The sequence below is a fragment of the Anguilla rostrata genome, chromosome 5 (assembly GCF_018555375.3).
Source record: "Anguilla rostrata isolate EN2019 chromosome 5, ASM1855537v3, whole genome shotgun sequence".
Classification (NCBI taxonomy): domain Eukaryota; kingdom Metazoa; phylum Chordata; class Actinopteri; order Anguilliformes; family Anguillidae; genus Anguilla; species Anguilla rostrata.
In genome coordinates, this window is record NC_057937.1 from 16,448,615 (window position 1) to 16,473,550 (window position 24,936).

Genomic DNA, 24,936 nt, shown 5'->3' on the forward strand with positions numbered 1-24,936 from the left:
AACAGAGTTGAACCCACAGCCACTGCCTTACAGTTATAAAGGTCAGTTCTCTAGCCATTATGCTACATTGCCACAAATTAGGGGTTGAATGGAGCACCTGCCTCCAACATCTAAGGGCGCTCGAGGAACAGGGTTGCCTACAGGTGTTAAAGACCATTTTCTGTGGAAACGTTTTACGCATGTTTAGTGTAGTTACGTATGACAGCTTAAGTACATTGTGCTAACAATGTAGTGCAAATGGGCTGTAATTGTGCGTATTGTGCTGCAGGGGGCAGTAAAAGCATGTGTAGTAGGAAATTCTGGTTCACTCATTCATGCTGTCCTTTGTAGATGTGCTTTTCCATGCCTTTCTGGATTGGATGTCATACTGGCCCCTGCAGAAGCCTCTGTTGCAGAGGAGACCAGCATTTTCACACTGTGACAGTGCTTTACACAGATCCATATGCGCATCATGAGTTCTGGGAAACAGGAAGGAGGTGGTCTGGGATCAGGGCCTTGTCCACCTTGGCAGGACATATACTTTTTAACCGTTAATCACAAATATGTGATTGGAATGTTCTTAGCCGAACATTCTACATTCTAATGATGATGTAACCATCACTACTGGTAATTGAAAGCAAGGAAGTTCTAGAACACTGACTTAGAACTTCGAAAAAACATTCCAAAAACCTACTGTTCAAAGGGTTAATCCCCAAGGGGAGAGTAGTTTCTTAAAGTCACAAAAAAACGTGGCATGGATGCATGGAAATACTACTGTGTAGTATTTGTGTTTCTTAAACGGGAAAAACAGATTGTTGCATTCTACAGTGAACCTACAATAATTGTTTGGTCAAGCGCCACGCTGTTGTGCTGGCGTTTCAAGTAAATCTACTCTCTAAAATCTCTTCAGGACTGTGTCGACTTACAATTTTACTCACCTTATGCCCTCTGTAAAGTCTTATACTAGTTAAATCTCATCAAATCTTATCAAATCCTGCCTCGTAGTTGAGCTCAAGTAGTGCCCTTGTTCTTCAGAACTGAACCCTCACCCTGGTGAACTCTGCCTCTGGAGGGCTGCAGTTTCTGCCGGGCTTTGGTGTGTTTCAGTACTGAAGTATTTAATGTCTCTGCTGGGCTGAAGTGTCCACACGCTTTGTTCCCAAGGCTTAAAATGGCCACCGACTGAAAAGAAGCCACAAAAACCTGCAAACGCTGCAGCTCTCCAGGACTTGGAGATCTTGGAATTGAAAAGACCTCAGACCTGACCAGCTTTTAAATTTGACCTTAAATCTCTGCCCCACAGCTGAACTCTTGTAACCAATGTTAACCCATTCCTTTTCCTCACCTAAGTTTATTTTCCTTTGCTGCTTTGAAGGGGAGGGAAATGAATTACTAACTGAAGCGAGTGAGTTCACAGCCTACTTGTGTGTGGGAGTGTAACAAATGAAATGAAAAAGTACAAACAAAAACCACTTTTCAGGAGGCAGTTACACAACCAGGTCCAAAATGTTACAAATAAACAAGTCCTTTGATAATAGCACTTTATTAAAGATGGTGTATAGCTCAGGCCCGGCTTAAATGTGGGTGTGAAATTTCGACAATCAAAGGAAGAGATGTATTTTCTTTTGAATATTAGTGGAGAAAAAAGATGTGTGAAATCTATGTGTAAAAGATGCCAGTCTCATCCAAGAAGGGCCAGTGCGGTGCAGGTGTTTGTTCTTGCTGAAACACCGAAATTAACTTCAAGAATGAAATAATTTAATCTGATGTTTTTAGCTAGAACAAGACCTGCATCCACACCAACCATCTCTGATACTACTTTGTTAATCTAACTTTCTGTCAGTTTTTTCCACTCCTTTTTTGCTCATAAAACTTAATTATGCCATCACTAGGTAAAGCCAGTATAGGTCAGCTACTGGAGCACTTGGACGTGGACCTCGCCTACAGGAACATCACTGAGTTGTGGGGGCGAGACGGTGATGTCACTAACAACTTTTGTTCATTTGGCGCCCAACAACCCACCCAATCAGCGATCTTAATCTTCGCACAATGCCATTCATGCTCTCTGGGCTTAGAGACAGTGCAGATCAGATGAGCAGAACTCATCTGCAGAACAAGGAAGGCCAGCAACCAGTCACATTATAAATTAACAATGGCAGGTTTGGGTGAAGTATGGCTCTATTGCAAGGTTAGGATAGTTTCTTATGTATTGACAACTGTCTTCTTAGGAAAATATTGTTACAGTATAATCACATTAAAAGCAATATAAATACAATAAGTCTGCAGGCAAACACGAGAAGGGTTATACCAACAGTATATTAAGTAGAATGAGACAGCGCAAGCCATTCCATGCTGTAGGTACAGTTGCAGACCAGCCTGCTGATTCTACTGCTAAAAGGCGTTATAGTCCATAAAGTGGAACAAGAATGATATAGCCAGTGAGAAAAATGCTCTCAGACAATCATTTTCCCTTTAAGGGAGTGTGAATTGGCCTTTTTTGAGTTCTCAGTGGGCACATGATTGATGGGGCTATTTCTCGAGAAATGGGGTGAATCAAAGCTCGGAGATGAGGTGAAAAGCTTTTGTAACGTTTTGGAGATGGAAAAAAGTGAGCGCAGCTGCAGGTGGATGCAAAGCAGCGAAGCCAGGGAAGTGGGCACAGCTGCAGGTGGATGCAAAGCAGCGATGCCAGGGAAGTGAGCTCAGCTGCAGGTGGATGCAAAGCAGCGAAGCCAGGGAAGTGAGCGCAGCTGCAGGTGGATGCAAAGCAGCGAAGCTAGGGAAGTGGGCGCAGCTGCAGGTGGATTCACAGGCTGCTGATTCAGTTCTGCAGCCGTCTGTGTGCGCTGCCCTGGGACCCGTCAGACACACAGCAGATCGCTCCCGGGTCATTTCAGCACTCGCACACAAACAGCCATTCTCTGCATTCACCCACAGTAGCCGGGCAGCAGGAATTGGGGTCAGTCCAATTTCTTTTCAGCCAGCTCAGGAAGAAAATTGAACTGCAATCCATGAATTGGAAAGTGCCAATGATGTCTTGTGAGGATTTTTCAAACATTGAAATTTATTTGAATTAGAGCTGAAATTGAATTTAATGGAATGAATTTCATTTATCCTAGCACAGATGTGTCTGTATCCTACATTGTGTTTGTGAACATCTGATATTAATCACTTTAATTTAGAAAAAACTAAATAAGGTCTTTATCCCTGCAATGGCAAAGAAATCACTGAAAGCATATGATCATCAAAAGAATCTAATTATGCAATCTTAAGCACTGAGACACCTGGTTCTACTAATGAAAGTCTTGACTGAAGACCATGATTGGTTAATTAGTTGAATCAGGTGTCATAGTGCTGAGCTAAAACAAAAACCTGCACCCAGGAGAGTGTTCAGTTGTATATTGTGTTTTTGTAATAACTAAGGGCCATTCGATTGGTGTGTAGGTAGTGTGGCCAATTAAAAACTTTCCCTGGCTTTCATTTTGAATCACAAGCTTTTATTAGACATGGTTGTATGCTGAATGAGAAATGTGAAGCCACCTTCTCATTATCACAGCAGGTAATGCATACATCCACAGGTTAACACTGGCGCTGGGAAACGTCAGAAACGTCAGAAGGAAAAGTGAGTTAAAGCTAATGAACTTACTCTGGGGAGCATTAAAGTTGTTTGCATAATATTTTTACTTGTTGACTGGGGTGAATGGAGGGGTGTTCTCTTTAGGATTATTGCCAGGTTCTGCTCTTAAATATTTAATTATCAAGGGTAATCTTGACGGAAACATTCTACTTTGGTGGAATATAGGGGAAAATTGCTTGAGGGATTTGCCCACCCTAGGCTCACAGTCAAACTACACTTACCACGAGGCCCTCTTTTTATGGTCATGTGATTCAGAGTGCAGCTGCGGCAGAGTGCAGTGCCTTTTCTTCAAGTGACCACATTCTACAGCTGATGCTTTTTCAGGTCCATGAGGGGCTCGTTTATCTCTGTTGACCAGAATGAATGAGCCGTTTGACACACATGGAGTTCCTGAATGTACTGGTAGCACTTGACAGCCATAAATAAGTAATATTTCACATACATGCATTTATGTGTTTGTATGTACGCATTTAATATGCAGTTGTCAGCCTTGTTTTCTTAACCAACCACAAAGCAACCTCCACCCCTCCAGTTTTGGTTGTAGTTTATACATAACTTTTTAGGAGGCATTTTGTATTTGGTGTTTTGTGACAAGACACAATTTAGTGTGTATTTGGTCGTTCCGCCATAAGAGATGCAGTGGGGGTCTGAAAGGGATGGGAGGGCTCTTTTATGACAAACAGGATCCTGTCTTACAGTTAACATTTATACATGGACAGGCAGCTTTAAATGAATGGTTAAAGATCCTCATAGATCCCCCTTATAGAAATTGAACAAAATGAAAAATACAATGCATTATCAAAATATTGCAACACTTAACACAATATATAGGCAAATATGCAAATTATTTTTGCTTTCAGATATTGAAATAGACATTTTAATTTACTCTGCAATAAAATATATTTATCATGGTGTTAGAATTTTCCACATAGGTAAAACACATTGCAGTACACTCCATTGCTATAAGGGTTTTGTTGGGTGCTTTGTACTAAGTATAATCAGGACTTGCAGGAACAGCAGTTTCAGCTCAGCGCATCACTGAGGCAATGCTGCTGGGGTCAAAGCACAGAGGGAGGGCATCAGGGGGCGAGGTGCTCTCAGATTAGACTACTGCGTGAGAGCTAACCTGACAGCGGGTAGACAAAGGTCAACACAGGCAACTTTATGCGGGCCAATCTCCCGGTCATGGTTATCACCAGTACCTGTATGGCTCTTGGAATCCACTCAAACCTGCAGATACCTGTAGTTACATTTTTGATCTAGATTTTTGCTATAGGATTTCTGTACATGCTAGAACCTGACTATGCTCTGGAAATTTCCATTAGAAAACGTTGGCACTTGATACCTGTGATTATTCAGCCAACACTACTCACTGGGATATCCAAACATTTTAAAATGTATTTGATAAGCTTATCTCTGACTTGCTGAAAAAATCTGCTTAATCTTCATTTTTGTATCCTTTAAAATCTACTAGCTGACCAATGACCCTGGCACAATGTTTTAAATGCAAGTGCAAACATTCAGCATAATGAAAAAAAATACCCAGAAACCCTCTCTCATTTTGACAAGTTGCCAGGAAAAGGTAAATAATGAGGAACTTCAGCCTACCTTCACACCCTTTAGCTACATTTCCTGATAAGTTCATGGGTGACAACTGAAGATGGCTCCAGTGCCCCAACACGAAGCATCTTATTGTAGTCTAATGCATTTAAACCAGCATTAGTGTATTCAGCTAATTAGTTCATTTGGGCAGTATAATTGGTGACAACAGAAAGCTGCACACACAGTGGCCCCTGCAGGAATAGAATTGCCCACCCCTGCTTTCAGTGATCAATTAAGAGCTGATTAAGAGCATAAATCAGCAGACCCTGCGGCTCATTGAAGCCATGGTTCCAGACCTTCCTTGTAGTACTGTCTCTATCCTGCACCATATTTAGATTCATTGTTCTGACTCAACAGTACATCACTGAACTGTAGAGCTAATAATTTCCTGGGAAAATAATAGGAGAACCCCAAATCCAATCACAGTAACAATGGTAATATGATATGTGTGACAGAAACAATTAGGCTATATCAGTAATTACTGAAATACTTAATTATATGGCCAGCTAATTAACACAGTAACAATTTGTTTAATACTTAATTTGCTTTCTATGATCAAGAAATGGCTCTTTAATCTCTGTTTCTATGGTTTGTCCTGAAACAGCCTGCAGAGTCATATAATGAGGCAGATGATTGATACTCCCTGTACCTGTAGCCTTCCGTGTGTACATGTCTCTGGTTCACTAATTTCCCCTTTTTGTAGCCATATTTATAATGTTCAAGCTACATGCAAACTCAAAGTAAATGACAGATGGCAAGCTGTCGTAGGATTCTTGTGACACGTGTTGAATCAACGAAGTGAATGTAGGTATTTTGAACTGCAAAGCCGAATCCTAGAAAATCTGTCTAAGGTTTCTGCCTAGCAGGGAATGGAAAAAATGCACTACAATGTATTCCATTTCAAAATACAACATACATGCCTAAAAATGTATGCTTAAATTATCATTTTAAAAAATGGCAGCATTGGCTGGTTTACAGGTGACACAGAGGTGTTAAACCACACCAAAAAGAAGTGAACACCTGTATTACAAATGAAAATCATACGTGCAAATACATATGTCAACTAAATGTATTTTAAATACCACCAATCTATATTTTTCATTCTACCTCTATATTATGGGCTGGATAGCCACTTCTGGGAGCTTATGCAAATATGACGACAGTCACATGTAAACAGGATGACAGTCATTCCACAGACCTGTCAACGCCCGGGCCACATACTGTATGCATAGGGCTGGCCGTGCAGTGAAATCCGGAAGTGGAATTATTTTAGACTCCATTTGAGGCCTTTTTTCTCCTCAGAGTGACAGTGAAAAAATGTAACAGCTTTTCAGAGAAACAGCATGACTGCGTGTAATATAGTAGTCATGGCACTGGCAATGTCAGGATTCTGTTTCAGACATTTTTGTCAGGGAACTAAACTTGTTCACTAAGGTGTGTCCAAATATTTCTGCATACGCATATTTACATACCTAAATGTCATGCTTTGTGGTGTTGACGACAGTGTGGTGGTGATGTAGACAAATGGTATGCGTTTCCATTTTTAATTTTAGTAAAGAATTCAGAGTTTATTATTACTGTCTGTGTTATTCAGTTGGCTCAATGCCACGTGATTTGGATGTGCACGCACAGCCTTGATTGCACTTGTAATTCTCTTTCATAACTTCGTGTTATTGTTTTCTCCTGGCATACTTGCGCGGCTGTTTCCTTGCAAACAGCAGGGGTCAGCAGATATCTCCAGTCAGTCTCCAAGGGATGTTTGGAACAGCAGAATGACACAGAGGCACACTTGCGGATTTTGTGTGACACTTAACAACATGTCTGCACATGGATACCGGTGTCCATAGTAAAACATTTGATGTCTGTGGTTATTTACATTGTCTGTCACAGAGTCCCGTACACTTTTGAAGTGTCCATCATGGTGGGGACCTGTGTACACTACACGGGTGTGAATGTCTGATCATAATGCTTTTGCAGTCTGGCACAATGTGATTTAAACGTGAGCTACAAACCTCACAGTGGCTCCTGTGTCCTGTCTCCTCGCTCTTCATTATCTACAAGGGTGTCAACTTCCACTAGCATTTATATATTATCAGGTATGGAAGTGGCCCATTTTTAGTGGATGTAGGATATGAGTTTTAGGAGATTAGGGGCTTGGATAGGGAAACTGCGCCATCCTGATGTCTTATCAGTGAAAAGGTTCAGATCTGAGGTGTGCTCTAATCTCTAGGCAGAATGATGAGTTTGGATGGGCTGAATGGCCTGTTCGTCTTATTAAAATTTCCTGTGCTCTGATGTCAGAGACATGTAGTCAGGGTAGGAAATTAGGGAGATTGTGTCTCATCGCATACCAGCGGCCCGCACTGGTCCAACCAGTCTGTCTGTTAAGCTATGAATGACATGCCTTCCTCCGACTCGTATCTGTGCACGCCCAACTTAGAAAAATGCGGTGTGATAAGAAGCGAGAGCTGACATCACATGCTTCGAAGTTTAGAACATGCTTGCCTGCCCTCTCTTGAACTGATAGTGGAGCAGAGGTGGAAAATCCAGGTTCAGAAAGTAAAAGTCCTCCCCAGTATTTTGCTCCAACCACCTAGATTTGTTGATTACCACAATTCTTCAGCCAGGAGGTATAACTTATTAGTTTTATCAGCTGGCTGAGTTCATGGGTGGAAGTAACTCAATAAACACTGATAAATACAATGGGGCATTCCAAATTGGGGGAACACATTAAACAATACAATGCGGAAGAGAGAATGTTGGAAAGAGAAAAAAAAAGTAGTAGAGAGAGAGGAAGCAGAGTGAGTGATGAAAAGAAAAATATTAAGGAGAGAGGGAGTGGGCAGAGATAGATATAGCACAAACAAGACACAAACAGATGTGAGTGGAGAAGATGGTGTCAGTTACAGCATTGATCACATTACAGATCTGTCTTTATCAGAAGAGTAAATGCGCTTAGCAGCACTCAGACCCCACCCCGGAGGCTCCGCCCCACACCCTCACCTCCACCAATCACACAGCTTTCACGTGAAAGCCCCTACTGATGGTGCTGTAATGAGGAAATGCTTTTAAGAGCCAGCCCCGCCCCTCCCGACACCATTTCACCTCAGCAGGACTCTATACATTAGAGTGAAAAATGTATCGCTGATGCACAGTTTAAACAGTGGGGAACATTAGACAATGGAGTGTGAGGCTTAGCTGGAGGAGAGGGGGAAGGAATACTCAATCTGGCACACGATTGGAGGAGATGAAAGGCACGTGCGCTGGTGTTTGCAGAATGAACACACCATCTAATGCTATTTCTGTCGTCTCGTGACCAGAAGCTTGCCCTGTGGGTTGTGGGTAGGATGCTTGTTAGAATTCATTCAGAAAAAGGGCATCCACGGCTTCCCCGTAGACTGTGGGTAACGGGGTGCCACAGTGAAACGCTGCCATGACGGCTCTGCATTTGCGTCAAGCTGCTCTCTGCTGCTGGTATTTAGAGCTCAGGAGGTGTAGCCTCCACGCACAAATCTCACACACACACACACACACACACTATCTGATAATTTCGTATCAGTTAGCAGTTTGCAAAAGTGTGTGTGGAAGTGGTAGAGAAGGAAAAAATGTCACGCACGCACGCATGCATGCACGCACACACACACACACAGACAGGCTCTGTCTACCCCTGTGTTGGTGCAAACAGCTTAAGTTCTCAGTCATGTTTTATTCACACCCTTGAGGGTAAAAATTCTGACAAGAGAAGTCCTGTTCAACCAGAGGCGGGGACACACACCTGCAGACTCAATAAGGTGTCCAGCGCTGTTAGCTTCACCTGATTAGGGTAAAGCCAAGAATGAATGGTAGGCTTTTCTTTCAAATACAGGGTTAGAAAAGAGAATGGAATGTTTCAAGATTTTGCTCAAAACCTAAGAGCAGGACAGTGGTACTGTGGTCCGGGTTTGTTCCTCCCTGGTCAGGTCACGCTCTCGAACCTCCGTCCGACCGCATGCACCTCCCGGCTCAGCGCTCTGGTCTTTTCCCAGGATGCACCGCAGCTCAGCTTATGAAGGATAACAGTGGACGATTACAGTAATAACAGGCCACAGGAAATTATCCATCTGCGAGAGGGGCAGAGAGGCACTGCCGCCGGTTCCGCTGTTTTCGTTAATAACCCGGCGGCTCGACCCGGCCCGTTCGGGGCTGGGCGCGGGTGGGCGGGGGGTGAAGCGGCGTTTGGGGGTGGGGGGTCCCTGTCCCGGGGCCGCTCACCGGGCACAATGCGGCCTTTGGAATGCCGCAGGCCGGGGCACAGAACGGCCTTTGTTGCCGTTGAGCCGCTGAGTCCTAGCTGCCTTTCACACGAGAGCGGGAGAGAGAAAGCAAGTCAGAGTGAGTCAGACAAGTCAGCCATTCTCTCCATTATCACAATATTAGTCTGTGGAGGCTGGAACGGGAGGGGGAGGGGGGTGGGGGGGGGGAGGAGAGGGAGGGTCTCTCGTCTGCAGCCCTCGCCCTCTTCACCAAGCACCGAGTCAGGGCCCACCTCCTGCCTTCGCCTGGTACTGGGAATACTGAGCCCCACGTGTGTTTGTAGAGTGTGTGTTTGTGTGTGAGAGAGGGAGCGAGAGAGTGTGTGTGTGGTGTGAGTGAGAGTGTGTTGCTGTGTGTGTGCGCGTGAGAGAGTGTGTGTGAGAGAGAGAGTGTGTGTGTGTGTGTGTGTGTGTGTGAGTGAGAGTGTGTGTGTATGTGAGTGATTGAGAGAGTGTGTGCGTGTGTGTGTGTATGAGAGAGAGAGAGAGAGTGTGTGTGTTTGTGTGTGTGTGGACACTGGGGCTCTGTTGGTGGTGTCTGGCCTGCCACACAGATCAGGGTACAGAGAAACACAGGCAAAACAATCCCAGACAGAAAGAGGCTTCCAAAACACAGTGTGCCCCTCTCCCTCAGTACTCCACTGCCTCTGCTCAGCGCATTAAATCTCTCATGACCTGTTCTCTGTGTTTCTCTCAGCCTTTTTGCCCGGCAAACTGCATGTTCATTATTTAATTAACACTTTCATATATTTACACAACAATATATTTACACATACATATTTACACAACTTCGTGCTGTTGTATTATTCACAGATGTATCTCAGGTTAGTTGTCTTGCCCAAGAACATGATGGCAGTTCCCCACAGGGGAATTCATCCTGCAATCTCAATACTGTAAATCCAGTGCCCTAACCACTACACCACACAGCTGCCTCACAATTTGTCATCTATGAAACTCAGTTCTCAGTTAGATATTGTGTTGGTTTGTATGGGTTTGTGTGTGTTTGTGCTGCTGAATGTGCAGGGTGTGTATTCACTGGTGCTGTATCTCTCTCGGCCAGCATGGAGTGTGAATAACAGGATCTGACAGACGGGGGGGAACTTCCTCTCTGTCCTGTATGACTAGATTAGGTTGGGTGCCAATCCAGACACCTCCTGTCAGGCCTGCCCTCTACGAGAGCCAAGAGCCGGCGAGACTGACGTCACCCTTTCCCTGGAACCCTGCGTGTCTGTCACCCCAACTCACCCCCACCCCCTGCACTGCCCGGTCTCGCCCTGTGCCCATGGGACAGTGGCAAAAGAGGAAGGGGGAGGGGAGAGAGAGCACCAGGGATTTCAGGGGAACTCCAGTTGATATAATGTCCCTCCCCTTCCTCTCTGGCATACATCAGAGGTGTAGGAGACTGAGCTTGACCGGTCAGCGGTAGGTTGTATGTTTGATTCCCAAATCAAAGACTTTCACTGTACCCCTCGATCAGTCTACTTATCCTGAATTGCATCACTAAATATATAGTAAATATCAATTACACAATTCCTGTCAGAGCAGAAACTGGATATGTGTATGGTTCTTAAATACAATGGACTGGGAAGTGTCACTTACCTTAGTGCCAACAAATGCTCTTACAACGGCAGTTACAGTGGAGTGATTGTCTTCTGCTCACTACAATGTCACGGTAACGGTGGGAGACCACCAGTGTTCGTCTGATGAAGGCACTTCCTGAATGAGCGTGACAGAACATGGACTGGCAGGGCAGATTCGCAGCAGGCATTACTAAACGATCAATCAATAAACAGATGAGAAGACTGTCTAATAAAACCTTTGTGCCAAATTTTTCAACCCCCCTCCCTAGCTCTTGGAAACAAGCCTCCAGACCACATTCACTTCAGATAGCACATGTCCAGCTATCAAGCCCAGACTCTCAAATGTTTGTTGTCCTTTTACAGACCCACCTTGTAATAGTTAAGGTCTAGGTCGGGGAATCCAAACTTATCGAAAAAGGGCCAGTATTGGTGAAGGCTAAAACAAAAACCTGCACCCACACTGGCCCTTTTCGGATAAGATTGGACACCCCTGGTCTAGGTGGTATGTTCCAAACTGTATGAATTACAGGCTACGTATTTCCTTTCCTGTGAATTTATGTGGCCTTGGGAAGTTCATTTAGAATTACAGTATGTGCCATATCCCAAAAATAAAGGGACATTATGTGCAGAAAAGCTATATAAAAATCTACTTTTGCAAAAAGAATTACTACTTTGCAAATATAATGATAAATAAGCCATTAATGGAATGACTTGTAGAAACAGGTGAATTTAACAACACAGCTCACACCTCCTCTGTATAAAATGATTCAGCATTCTCTTGTAGGAATAAAACATAGGTTCCAGGTCCTGTGATTCTACATTTTGGCAATTGAAAACACCTTTCAGGGTGCTACACATAAATAGAGATTTTTTTCTTATGCTCAAAGATAGATTCAAAGATGTAGTACATCTTTGAAATTTAAATGGAAATCGATCTGCGGTAAGACTGGGAGATAAGGTAACAGAAGACCTTCATAATACAAGTACTGTAGGTTGAATGACATTTTGGTAGAGCAGAATACAACTGGTGAATACAGACTCATTTTGGTTTTTTAACATATTTTATTATCTTTAGATAATATTTTATAATCAGCATACATTTATATCACATTCACAGTATTGTACACCCCAAAACCCTTTGATTCATTAAATAATATAAATACAAAGTTCCTCTGATTTCAGTTTGTCTCACGGTAGTCATAGTGATAGGAGGGTCATCTCCAGGATTCTCATATACAAATAAAAGTACAAGAATAAGAAAAATACTGTCCATATTTTTATACATATATAAAATGTTCTGTCATACAAAAATCTCCCAAGTTATTAAAAATGTCCCTTAATGTATTATTTTTTCTTTTAATTTTTATTATACATATACAATGAGTGAATAATAAAAAATATAGGCTTATATTATTGTCCGGTACATAGTTTTGGAGTGTGTGCAGTGTTGCCATGGATACTGGGAGGGAGAGGCTATCTGGTTGGTCAGGGTGGACTCCGGGTCACGGTCACCTCCCCCCAATGACATAAAAAGCATTCTCGGCATTGAGCGGATTGTTCCAGAGCCTCTGCCCGTTCAGTACCTGTGATTACTATGCTCTGTTAACTCCCGCCCCTCTCGTGCTCACAAATCTCCGATAACCCCCCCGCTGTGATCCCGACAAATAAAGAGGAGAACAGCCGACCTCGCGTTCTCAAACACCTGAACCGTAAACAGAATCACCGGAAAGACGGAAACATATTAGCGACCTCTGAACCTTCTGGTTACAATTCAGCGGCGGGGGGTTGGCTTGGTGTTTCTCTGCAGGTAGGGGAAGGTCGCTGCTAACGTTCACGCAGCTGATATTAAGATAGTTAAAATTGAGATAGCAGTCTGACGTGCATCTACGCCCACACTGGCGTCTGCTAGTGCCGTCGCTCTTCGTAACTCCAAGAGCCGGCCGCTCAGTGCACACACCCCTGCGACCCGCATCGACGCCGCCCCGGCTGGTTCAGAACGACGAGGGGCAAAGCGCAATGCAGGCTGGGAAAATTCCTTCATTAATTATTTTGACTGACGGACCCAAACCAGAACCCAATTCCTTGGCCGTGGGGCCCTAAGTGCTCTTTAGGATCAGGTCGCTAGAAAGTCAGCAAGAGAGTCATTCATTTGAAGCCTTTAACGGGTCAAACTTGGGCTTCTGTGGTTTTGCAAGGGCCTCATGCAGCAACTAGACCCAAGCAAAAGCCCACCGCACTGTCTTCTAAAAAAAAAATTAAGTCTATTTCAAAAAGAGAAAAAGATAAATCCAGTACAGACCATCCTTAAATTCTAGAGGATGATTGAAGGAACACATTTGCAATGCTGGTGACTGCACAGGCAACGTCCGATTGATCTGAAAGCACTCAAAGATATTCGGAACCTGCATCATCTGCACCGTTTTATTAAAAATAAAAGGGGTAGGGTCCTGGCTACAGAAATAGAGAGGGCGAGCCAATCCAAAGGAACATCTTGGGTGGGGGGGGTGGGCGGTGTTATTTGTGGTGGCGGCATGGTGATAAACCTAAATTAAGGTGAACGCAGACTGACCCCTGGCATCTGCACTGAGCGCGCTCCGAGCGAGCGATCCGTCTGCATGTCTGCGCACGCCTCCGCCGTGCCGTGTTTATCAGGGGAATTAAAATGGACATTCATCGCCATGGCGCAGGTGCGGTCGTCACGGAAACCATGTCAACAAGACCTATTCACATGCAATTATAGCAGTTTCAGCAGGACAGGAACCAGACAGGACAGCAATTGCTTTTTTTAAATAAATAAAAAAAACCCTAAAATGCACATGCACGTACATAAAGACACGCAAACGCACACAGACCAATGTTAAGCTCAGCCAGCTCTTGACTTGGTCCAGAGTCATAACCTTATGGGGTGCTGCTTATTTTGCCGTTCATATTTTTATGGAGATCAATGCAAGCTGCAATAAACACATTTGGCATCACCTGTCAGCTGGTACGACTTTTAAAGGTGAAACACATTCCAGCCAGACTCAAAATAAGCAGCTGCAGTATAGTCTTAGTATTAAATCCATGCTAAAGGTGCAAAGAGAAGTCATTCTTGCCATTTCCATTGGGTCACTATCACCTATCCACAGGACGTGATCTTCAAAAAAACAAAAGGTGATAAATCCGAGTACATGTACAATGATCTACCGTTTTGATTAGGGGTGGGCGACCCCTGACCCATGACCCCATCGATCAACCTTGTGCCATGTGACACGTCTCCTTCCTTGTCCCCGGCTTTATTTGCAGCCAAATCAATGTGAGGGAGGCGTAGCGCCGTGTAGCGCTGGTCTACGGGGTCACGGTCAGGTAAATCCCCGCCGCGCAGACTGCTGGCTGTGGCCTGAGGAGGAGGCGACAGAACCGCTGCTCTAATAAAGCGCTGCTCTGCGATAACACCAGTAATGAAGCCGCTTTCGCTCGGCCGGCTGCGGAGATGGATAACTCAGATTTCATGAGCTAGCAGCACCGCCAGCCCGACCCTGCCGGGATATATTAATGACGGAAGGGGGAACTGATTCGTCAGTTATTAGACGGAGGGCAGGGGAGCATGCAGGTTTTACAAAAGAGACAAGAGGGATGGAAAGCTGAAAATTGTTCGCGTACACACACACACACACACATAAACGCACACGTGCCTTGTGATGGGTGTGAGCCTTACATTTGCGTCCTTCAGTATGAGTCCACTGCAGGCTTGTTCAGTGTGAGACCACATGACCGTGCGTCAACATTCTATCTCCTCCCACTGAACCTGGCCAGGGGAAGCTGGTGTTGAAACAGCCAACGTTGAGCATCAATCAAAACCTGGTCCAGCCCAATAATGGCCAATAGGAAATGGCAGATTTGGCAGGGGCAGATGATTGACGGACTATTGCTCCACCAAAATCTCTGCCTGCCGTCTGCTGCTCCCTTGTACTTCACACAAGCGGCATCTGAGACGTTCCCAAGGGAACGGAAGACCAGGACCGGACCACCTTCAGAGGACGCAAACCCAGAGCACACGACCCGCAGGGCGCAAACCCACGGAGACAACAATGATAAAAACGAGGGCTGCGTCAAAATTTTCTATTGAATCCACTCCCCCTTGCACCAGGCTCCAGTTCCGCTCCGTTGTCACGGTTACGGTTCCTCATAAAAAAACAACGACAGACGGGGTTTGGCGGGAAGTAAACAGAAAACAATGCAGAAGCTGGAGTTTGGAATCACCCCGTTGTCATGGTCCACACCTCTACCCTACACGGTGCATGTGGAATAGCACAGTTCCCACTCGGGCCACATGCGGTCAGAGCAGTTAGAAAACTTCATTTACACATATGGTGAACTACAGAACCCAACCAGTCCCTCACCATTTCCTATTTATTTCAACACTTTCAGAGTCTCACTTTAACACAGTGAATGCAGTACTGCATCTAAACACCTTAGATCCAGGGGACCAGTTGCCTCCATATCCTATCACACTGCTATCAGCTTGGGGAACTAATGGCTCAGTCAGTGATTACTGGGATATTGGCAGAGGTGAGGCAGCTCCTTATATGAATACTCCAAGGTTGCAGTTATACTCGGATGACCAGTTAATACCGGGGACATCTCTGCTTTTGTGTTTTTTCAAAGTAACTTTGGACTGTCACTTTTGGCAGCACAAAAGCATGTATCTATAAATATACGGTGGTGGTTGGTGTATGGATTTTATTTCCTTTTTAATTCTAGCTACAGCAGTGAAGCAGAAGTCCACTGCCTTCACTCTGAATATGACCATCAGCCAATCTGACATCCCAAATATAACATCTGCAGCCAAATCCTTCATGCTACATTCTCACATTATTATCAGTAAAAAAAACAGTTATAAGTATCCTTCAGCTTCTAAAGCGGACAGCGTGTATGACTTGTTGTACACAAAGAAAGACAGGAAGTACCATAGACGGAGTCTGTGTACTGAAGGTGTTTGTCCACAGGGTCCTGTCAGGGTGTAAGCAGGTCAAAGGTCAGGGCTCAAGTGTCCTCAGTAGTGTGATCCTGGCTTGGTTTTGACACATCCTTCGCGTTGTATTCCTGTTCCTCTGGGCGGAGGGGGTTGGGGGGGCGGTGAAGCACAGACAGGTAAGAGTGGAAGCCATCTGATTGGTTGTCATGGGTGCGGTCAAGCAACTAAGCTCATATGTGCAAAAGAGTGGTTGCCATGACAACATATTTGCAGAGCCATATATATTTATAGATAGAATTAAAAAAGAAAAACACCTTTGACAAAAATTATAATGAGAAAAAAGCTAACAATATATCCTCAACTAGCCAGCAAGCTGCTGCCCGGAGCATGATGTGCTGAATATGTTCTTTTCTTCCATCTTAGAGCAGACCTTATGTCACCTTATGCTGTTTTAACGTGCAGGGGTAAAAGGCTAGATTTACTGTTCAGGGAGCACTGTCTGGACCTATAGTGTGCGTGTGTGTGTGTGTGTGTGTAAGGGGTTGGGAGGGAGAGTAATAAAGCCACCGCTGTGCTTCCAACCCTTAGCCGGAGGGCACAATTGAATTTAACATCTTTCACTGTGTATTCCGGACACTTCCTTGCCAGCTCGTAGTTTGACTGAGAGGGAGAGAGTACAGCCCGCTTGCGTGTCCTCTCCAGAGAGATGCCTCGCAGTGTTTTCCCCAACCTTCTGGTGCTAGAAAATGAGCTAATTTTATGAGATTTAGTGAGAGTAATAAAACAAAAAAAACATTAATAAGGCTAGCGGAGTGAGAGAAAAAAATAGCGAAAGGCACCTCCTTACAGCCGAGGCTGTCAGCCATCTTCAGGATTAGCCACAAGTCCCGCCCCCCGCTGACCTCACTGGCTGCGGTGTCCAATTCCATTCATTTTAGATGCATGGAACAAACATCGGGCACTTTCAGACCAAAAAAAGGCAATACTTTTTTATATAGTGCCTATTGTGTTGTAGAAATGAGGTATTAATAAGTTCATATATTTTTTCAAAAAGTAGTGGATATTTCCAAGGGAAGTGGAACTGTTTTTATTGGTTTTTGTTGCTGTTGTTTCCGTTTGTTGGCTGTGCAGACTCCTCCTCCTCCTTCAGAAACGTTGGAGTGGTCTGATCCGATAGGGCGGGGCTCAGGGGAAGGGGGCGGGGCCTCACAGTGTGATGACGTTGCCGTCCTCGCGCATGCTCTCCTGGCTGCTGCTGGCCCCGGCGGGGCTGCCGTTGTGCGTGGGGGTGTTGAGGGAGCTGAGGGAGGCCTTGCTGTCTGAGAGCGAGCTGCTGTGCAAGGAGGCGCTCTGGGGGAGGGGCCGCAGCCCCATCGCCGCCGCCGCCGCCGCCGAGGACGAGGCGTTGCCGAGGCCGCCGCCGCCGCCGTCACCGTTGGCGAAGTGGTCGGCGGGCAGGTACGGGGGCAGGCTGTCGCTCTCGATGATCAGGTCGCCGTCCTCGTCGCTCTCGCCCTCCGCCGTGCTGTTGCTGTAGTGGCTGACGTACTGGGAGGCGGGGCTGGGGGTGGAGTCGTGGGAGAAGCCCGAGCCGGAGCTGTTGCCCGAGGCCTTGCTCCCGCGCACCACGTTGTTGCGCTGGTTGGCGGGCTTGACGGTGACGATCAGGTTGTGGCTGTTGGCCACCATCATGTCCGTCACCTGGTCCAGCGACTTGCCCTCCACCTCGATGCCGTTCACCTCCAGGATCTCGTCGTTGACTCCCAGCAGGCCCGTGCTCTCGGCCAGGCCGCCGCGCACCAGCCGCGAGATGAAGACGCCGGGCACCTTCTCCACGCCCTGCGGCGACACGCGCACGCTCACGCCGTCGCGGATGTAGAAGCCCAGCGGCTTGTCGGAGCCGTGCTTGTGCAGGCGCACGCGCCGGTGCGTCTCCGGCAGGATGTCCACGTCGATGATGGACGAGATCTGCCGGAAGTCCTGCGGCAGGCCGATCAGCAGCGCCGGCTTCCCCTTCCCCTGCTGGGCCGGCCGCAGGCCCGGGAGACCCTTCTTCTTCCGCTGCAGCGAGTTGGTGGCGAAGACCACAGGCTCGTCCACGTCTGCCCAACACAGAGAGAGAGAGAGAGAGAGAGAGAGAGAACAATGAGCAATCAGCCAATGAGCTATGTCTGTGCTTGGACAAAAGAAGATTCTTCTCGCATGTCCAATAAATCAATTCGAAATTGAATCTGAATTAGAGATTTGAGGGCATCTTTTACATTCTCTAAATGCAGACGTAAACCATTCACATTAGATTAGATACCCACTGTCTGCGCCTCCGGTTGTTAAAATGGCTGCAGTTTATGGGATCTGTTTAAAATATATATATTTTTAAAACCTAGAGGCCAGAATTGCAGAATAATAGTTAGGGAACTGGGCATGTACCTCAGAGGCTGCCGTTGACCTGATAACCTGAATTGCCTCAGTAAATATCCAGCCGTATAAATGGATTGTAAAATAAAAAGAGTATGCCGTATAAGTTAATCTGGATAAAAGCGTCTGAGGAAACTCAAAAAACAGGGTTTCTGAAGATGTGCTTGCACAGCGGTAACTTTACAGAGAAGCACAGTGGTTATGTCAGCAGCTAAGGATCAATTTTTCTGCCTTTTAGGTCAGAGCCAGAAGCTACAGCCATGCAGACATCAGATTGGACATCATGCTTGAACTGCTCACAGACACTGGCATTTTTTGAGAGAAAAACTGATATGATTAAATGTGTGGGTGTGTGTGTTTGGGGGGATATTGGATCAATCTGTCTCTCGAACCTTCATCTCACAACAGACTGAATAACCTAAACAAACACAATCTCACTGTCTCTGTATTTCATCAGTTCTGGTATGGATTCCCTTGGCAGATTCCCATTTTCAGGGGTGACTTAATCTACTTATACATTTTGAATTCTGCACATTATTTATTCAGGTGATGCATTTGGCAACATTGGAATACAAGTTATTCTTGGACACTATTGTGTTCTTGAACATCAGAGTACTATGGAGACAATGGGGTATTTTGGAATTCTACAGTCTTCAAGAACTTTGCGTTGCCATGGAACATCAGGGTATTCTGGAACAAGCATGTGCTCTGAAATACCCTGGAATTGTAGATCAACAGAATGTTCTGGAACACCGCAGTATTCTGGAAGAGCACAATGTTCTGGAACATCACAGTATTCTGGAAGAGTGAAATGTTCCGGAACACCGCAGTATTATGGAAGAGCGGACTATTCTGGAACACCGAGGTGTCCCAGCACAGCTGGAGGCTGTGTTTCTGATGGCGGCGCCCGCTCCTGCACTTCATTAGTGCCTCTGCCTCACGGGAGGCTCCCCGGTGAGCTTCGAGCGAACGAGGAGAGCGATAACACTGGAGCTTTACGTCGGCTTTAATCTTCCAGCACCTCTTTCCCTCTCTCTTCCTCTTACCCTCTTTTGATCAAGCACTTCCAGCGAAGGACAAACCTCCCTTTAAAGAGAATACTTTGAAGGTCCACCGCAGAAGTCCCTCCAGTCCCTCACGACGGCAAATTGAAATAAAAACCATACTGCTCGACACGCTCACACACACGCAGACCCCTCAGGCACTCTCACACAAGCGCAAGTACAGGTGTCCAGGCTGATACAGGCTCGTTATGAAGGTGAGTGCTAAAAGCCCTGCGGTGCGCGCCGGGAACACGACGCACCGGCGCGAGGGGCCGGCCGAGCTGCTGGAGACAGGTGACAGACGCCGCTCATAAAACTCCGGACAGCTAGTGCTAACTCAGCGCGGCGTTCCCTTTGTTTCTGGAGGGAGAGAGGGTCTGAACAAAGGCAGGTCTCGCCAGGCGACGTTCAGAGAGCCGACTGCAACTGCTGCACACCTCTGGACCGGTTCCTGACAAGCACCTACCGCAACAATTTCAGCCCGTCCCCTTCTGGCGTATCGGCACCCCTGGCATTAAGTGTCATGTCATGTCACCACGGACACACACATACACAATTGTGTTATCCTGGTCTGTCCCTAAGGCTCCTGCAGCTGGAGACTGTCTATCTGGGCTGTCCTGAGCAAAATTCTGGAGATCTCTCTTCACAATGGACCGATCCATCAAGCTGGCCCAGCCCGTCCTACGGACATTCAACAGGGTTTCAATTGTGATGGAGAGGACTGTGATTGTCACTCTCTGTATCAAGCAGTGATGTTCAGTGCTGCACAGCGATGCTCTTTGTGCTGCAGAGTGATGCTATCTGCCCATGCGGCATATTCCAGATGGAAGAGACAGAAAGGCGAAGCCTGTAATCGTTACCAAATCGTTACTCATTTCTATATGTCCTCTGAGCCGCCTTCTCTTAGCTTTGCTGTCCTTTTATTTCTATCCATCTCACTCTTTGCCCCTGCCTCCATCATCTCTATCCATCCAATTTTCTCCCTCCATATCCATCTCCAATGTATCTCGGTCCCCCTCTCTCCCTTTAACTATCCATCTCTCAGTATTCTGTCTCATCTGAAGAGAAGACTGAGATAAATGCTGTCAGATGGTTGCCAAGAAACCCGGTGATGAGCAGAATTAAATGCAGTTTCAGTTAGTGATGCGGGCCAAGGGGGTGGACCACCTGAGCTTCTGTGGACACGCTGTGGACCAGCACACGAGACTCATATTAACCTGGCTCAGCCACCACACTCTTTAGGTTCACAAGAGGGGAGTCAGGTTACACAGACACTTTTGTGTTTTTTTTTTAAAGAACACGTTATAGTTCAGGCTCTACTGAACCTCAGCTTTATTTTGAATTAACCCTGATGAGGGTATGGAGGGGGGGGGGCTGACCAGCTGGTGCAGGCTGACATTATCTGGAATTATCCTCCACAAGGTATTTCAGTGATTTCCACAGCTTGCTCGCATATCACATTACCAATTACAGGATACAGTGTGTGTTCACACTGCATGTGTAAGCATCTAGGTGGATGTGTGTGTGTGTCTATGCATGTATGTGCGTGCATGTATGTGTGTGTGTGTGTGTGTGTGTGTGTGTGTGTGCGTGTGTGTGTGTGTGTGTGTGTTTGTGTGTGCGTGTGTGTGTGTGTGTGTGTGTTTGCGTGCGTGCATGCGCGCGTGTGTGTGTGTGCCAGGAGCCCTGAGAGTGCTCAGTGTGTGACCGTTCGTGTGCAAACAATGAGCAGCTCTCTCTCTTGCGAGTGCTTGCCGTTACGTACAGCGAACCCCTCAGAAGCACAGCAGTCAGGACTCGCCATTTTTCAACAACTTGGCCCAAAACCAGCACCCTCAGGAGTGAGGAGACGTGACAGGACCGGACACGAAGAGCACCACCTGAAGCAGATACCCTCTCTACTCAAACTCCCTAACCCTCCCCCTTCCCCATGTCCCCCCATACCCCACGCCTGGCGCGAGCGGGTACCCCTCTTCCGCACACCTCTCCATCCACCCCGGATACCAGCCTCCTTATTTTTAGCCCTCGCCAGCAGACAAGGGCGCTGGAAGAACCCGCTCAAGACTCAAGTTTAATGCACCGTGAAAGAGAGTGCGGCAGGAGGAAATGTTTCTGGTTATTTTTAACCAGAGCCCAGGCTCAGCATGTGTGGGGAGATGAGCACTTTCACAGCTAGGGCACTTCCTTCAGTGACCAGCTTTTATAACCTATCATACCGTCCTGTAGCAGCAAGATGGCCTTAAAGACATTCAGTGAGAAATCACTAGCAATTTTCCATTTGCGATTCCCGAATCAACTAAATTAGCCATTTAATGACTGCTAATTTTTCACGGCCAAACTGCATGTCGGTTCAAGGACTGCACTGTTCATGGCAGTTGGCATATTTATCTATTCTGTTCAGTCATAACTGCAATAGTTTGCAAACAGTAGGCTCATGTGAATGTGATATCAGAATATGATCTGACAATTGTTTTGATAACCGTTTCATTTTTTTTTTTTAGCTCTTTGCTTAAAAAAAAACAGTGACTCAGAAATAACCAATGACACAGTATAAGATATATAAAAGTATGAAATAGTATACTGTAGCAATCCACTAGTGGGGCTGCCTAGCTGCTCTGGCAAAGGTGAATTCATCTTTAGTACAGTGTTTAGTGTGGCCACCATCATCAAATAAAACATGCAAAATAATTATTTGCATCTATAAATATTTGCAAAAAAATATCTGCATCTATATAAAGCACTCCAAGTACCTGAATACGGTTCATATGTTTATGAAAAAGACCAATCCAGCCTTTTTCCCATTAAATGATTATCTAGACTAATCTGTTCATTCACAATCAGTGTTCATTAACGTCATACTTTGTTGGACCCCACCAAAGAAATCATGACTGGTCCCTCTTTACGCAGTTAATCATCGCTTAATTACAGCCAATTACGTTGTTGTGCTTTCCAACCCCAGTGTCCTCGGAGACTCACAGTCAAGTGAAGGCCACAAACCCGGTCACAGAAAAAAACAACTCACAGCCTATCCTCAATCCAACTCGGAACCTCTTCCCCCTCCTTCTCACAACTACCCAGCATGCTTTGTGCCTGCCGGGGATGTCGGCGCGGCCCGGTAGTGTGGGAGAGAAAAGACCGACAGCGGCATTAAGCCCCGAGCCGCTGAAGCAGAATACGATGCTTGCGAGGGATTTAAGCGTTCTGAAGCGCAGACGGCGCCGTCTCGTACGACCAGCCCCGCGAAAAACCTAACGTCGCTGTGACGTTGCGGCAATGTTACGGGACCAGGGGCCCAGGGGGCGTGCGAGGGGGTGGAACAAAGCTTCTCTCGTCTGAATACCGAATCAGTGAACGAAAACCCCAGAAGTTTTACTGTTCGCCTACAGGGATCTGCTGCTTACTCAGATAAAAATATATTTGTAACGCGATAATATGAATTCTAATAGTGTACCAGACAGGCAAAGACCATTTGTATTATTCCTGTTACTGTCACTCTGTAATGTTTGCCAGTAGGCATTGTTACAGATATGAATGAATGAATGTTTTTCTGATGTCAGCTTATGCAACCCTTTCTGACAGCAAGTCAATGAAGCACCTTGAAATAAAGTTTCACAAGGGCACATTGCAGTGTTCATTTTATTGAAGTATTCATGCATGCTTTATTGTTATTTAAAACCTTGTTCTTTATATATAATATCAGTGCGTAAATACACACGTGCACATGCATGTGTATTTATGCGTATACATAACTTTTAATACTTTATGGTGTCCCAAATGTGCCTTCATCGAGAAGTGTGATGCCAATAACTGATGGTGAAAAAGCACCAAATCGAAATTTAAATTTGAATTTGAGAGACTGAAAAAAAGCGCTGTTTGCTCACTTCTACAGGCAGAAAGGCATACACACACACACACACACACACACACACACACATACGTGCACACACACACACATACGTGCACACACACAGTAACAACTTTGGTTTCATAAACAGAATCGCAAGTGGATCAGCCTCATTCAGAGGAAGTGCTATTTACTTTCTAATTAAGGTTCACATCAAAAAAAATGATGACGTGATAGATGACATCATTAAAAAGGCTTCTCCACAGGAGCACGACACCACAAGCCTCTCAGGGTGTAGCTGTCATGATATTTCACATTTAATTAATTAGTGTGAGCTCCACTACACCATTTCATAGGGGATGACAACTGGAGGTTTGATTAAATGTGAACTCTGACCCCCCCACTATCCAAAAATGACAGTGAACGAGAAACTGTCTGGTGAACTAGGAGATAAATGCAGTCAGAATAATGAACTATGTGTGCGCGTATGTGTGCGTGCGTGTGTGTCTGTGTGTGGGTGTGTGTGTGCCTGTGCAAGTGTGTGTGTGCGTGTGCATGTGTAGGGGGGCAGACAGGCGCGGTGGGGGGGTGGAACCTAACTCTTCTCCTGCAATCAAGATGATGCCTTTGATGCAAGGCCTTCTCCCCACAATGCAGTGTAGTTGAACCAGCCTGCCAGCTATACACCCTGCAGTCACTCAGATGTTCAGACGCACACACACACACACACACACACACGCACTCACACACTTACTCAGGAATGGTATCAAATCTGCCTCTCTCCCTCTCTCTCTCTCTCTCTCTCTCTCCCCCTCGCTTTGTCTCTCTCCACAGTAGTCTGCATGGATTATTCAGACTGGGGCAGGGGGTTACTAGTAATCAAATTCCCCTGCCCACCCCCCACCCCCCACACCCCTTGTAAGGCGCTTAAGTAAAGTGCCTGTGAAATGAGCCCAATTTTAAGAAATGGATCCCATCGTGCCCCTCCCCCGCTGTCCCCGCGCTGCATGTTTTCCTCAGAAGAGCTGTTTCTGGGCAGGAGCGCACGGAGCGTAAGAAGGGCACAGAGACGTATTTCACCTGCTTAAGGCAGTGGGCTCGTTGGCTCCTCTGGAGATGGCGCACGCCTGGACCTCCATTCCACAGATGTCTGCGCACCGCCAAAAAAAACGGCACTCGCACGTGGACGTTGCGCGCGTGTGCGTGGTTGCGTACGTGCGTGTGCGTCGTGTGGCTGCGTGTGCTTGCGTACGTGCGTGTGTGCGTGGTTGCGTACGTGTCCGCGTGCGTACGCGTGTAATCGAGCGTTCACGGTGACACAAGCTCCGATAATCCGTTTCAGATGCACGCACCCTCCTAATCCACCCGCTGCCGTTACGAAGCATGTGGGTGAGCACTGCGCTGGCTTAATTAGTCTGGATGTGCTTCAGAGAGGGAAGAATAGTGTTCGGGGCAAGGGGTGGGGGCAGGAGATGGGACCATATGGACACAAATGCCGTAATTTTGAGGGGCATGAGTGTGTGTGTGCGTGTGTGTGCACACACGCACACATATAGTTAGATTCTCAAACACACACACATACACACA

The 24,936-nt window shown here is 46.1% G+C and overlaps 1 protein-coding gene and 1 long non-coding RNA gene across 3 annotated transcripts in view; both read right to left on the reverse strand.

Annotated features, from left to right (window-relative positions):
* Positions 1-213: 213 nt before the first annotated feature.
* On the reverse strand, positions 214-5,311 carry LOC135254843 (uncharacterized). Of its 2 annotated transcripts, XR_010329974.1 has the most exons (4): positions 5,225-5,291; positions 4,313-4,375; positions 3,838-3,963; positions 214-458 (listed from the first exon to the last, which is right to left on the reverse strand). It is a non-coding gene; the product is annotated as an uncharacterized LOC135254843 (long non-coding RNA). The 2 variants fall into 2 exon arrangements; XR_010329973.1 differs by lacking the exon at positions 4,313-4,375 and having other exon boundaries at positions 5,225-5,311.
* A 6,821-nt stretch (positions 5,312-12,132) lies between these two features.
* The window catches only part of pard6a (par-6 family cell polarity regulator alpha), a 42,138-nt gene continuing 29,334 nt past the window's right edge, over positions 12,133-24,936 (reverse strand). Inside the window, exon 3 of the mRNA XM_064335394.1 lies at positions 12,133-18,149. Coding sequence (XP_064191464.1) covers positions 17,254-18,149 — 896 coding nt within the window. The 3' untranslated portion in view covers positions 12,133-17,253. The remainder of the gene's footprint in view (positions 18,150-24,936) is intronic.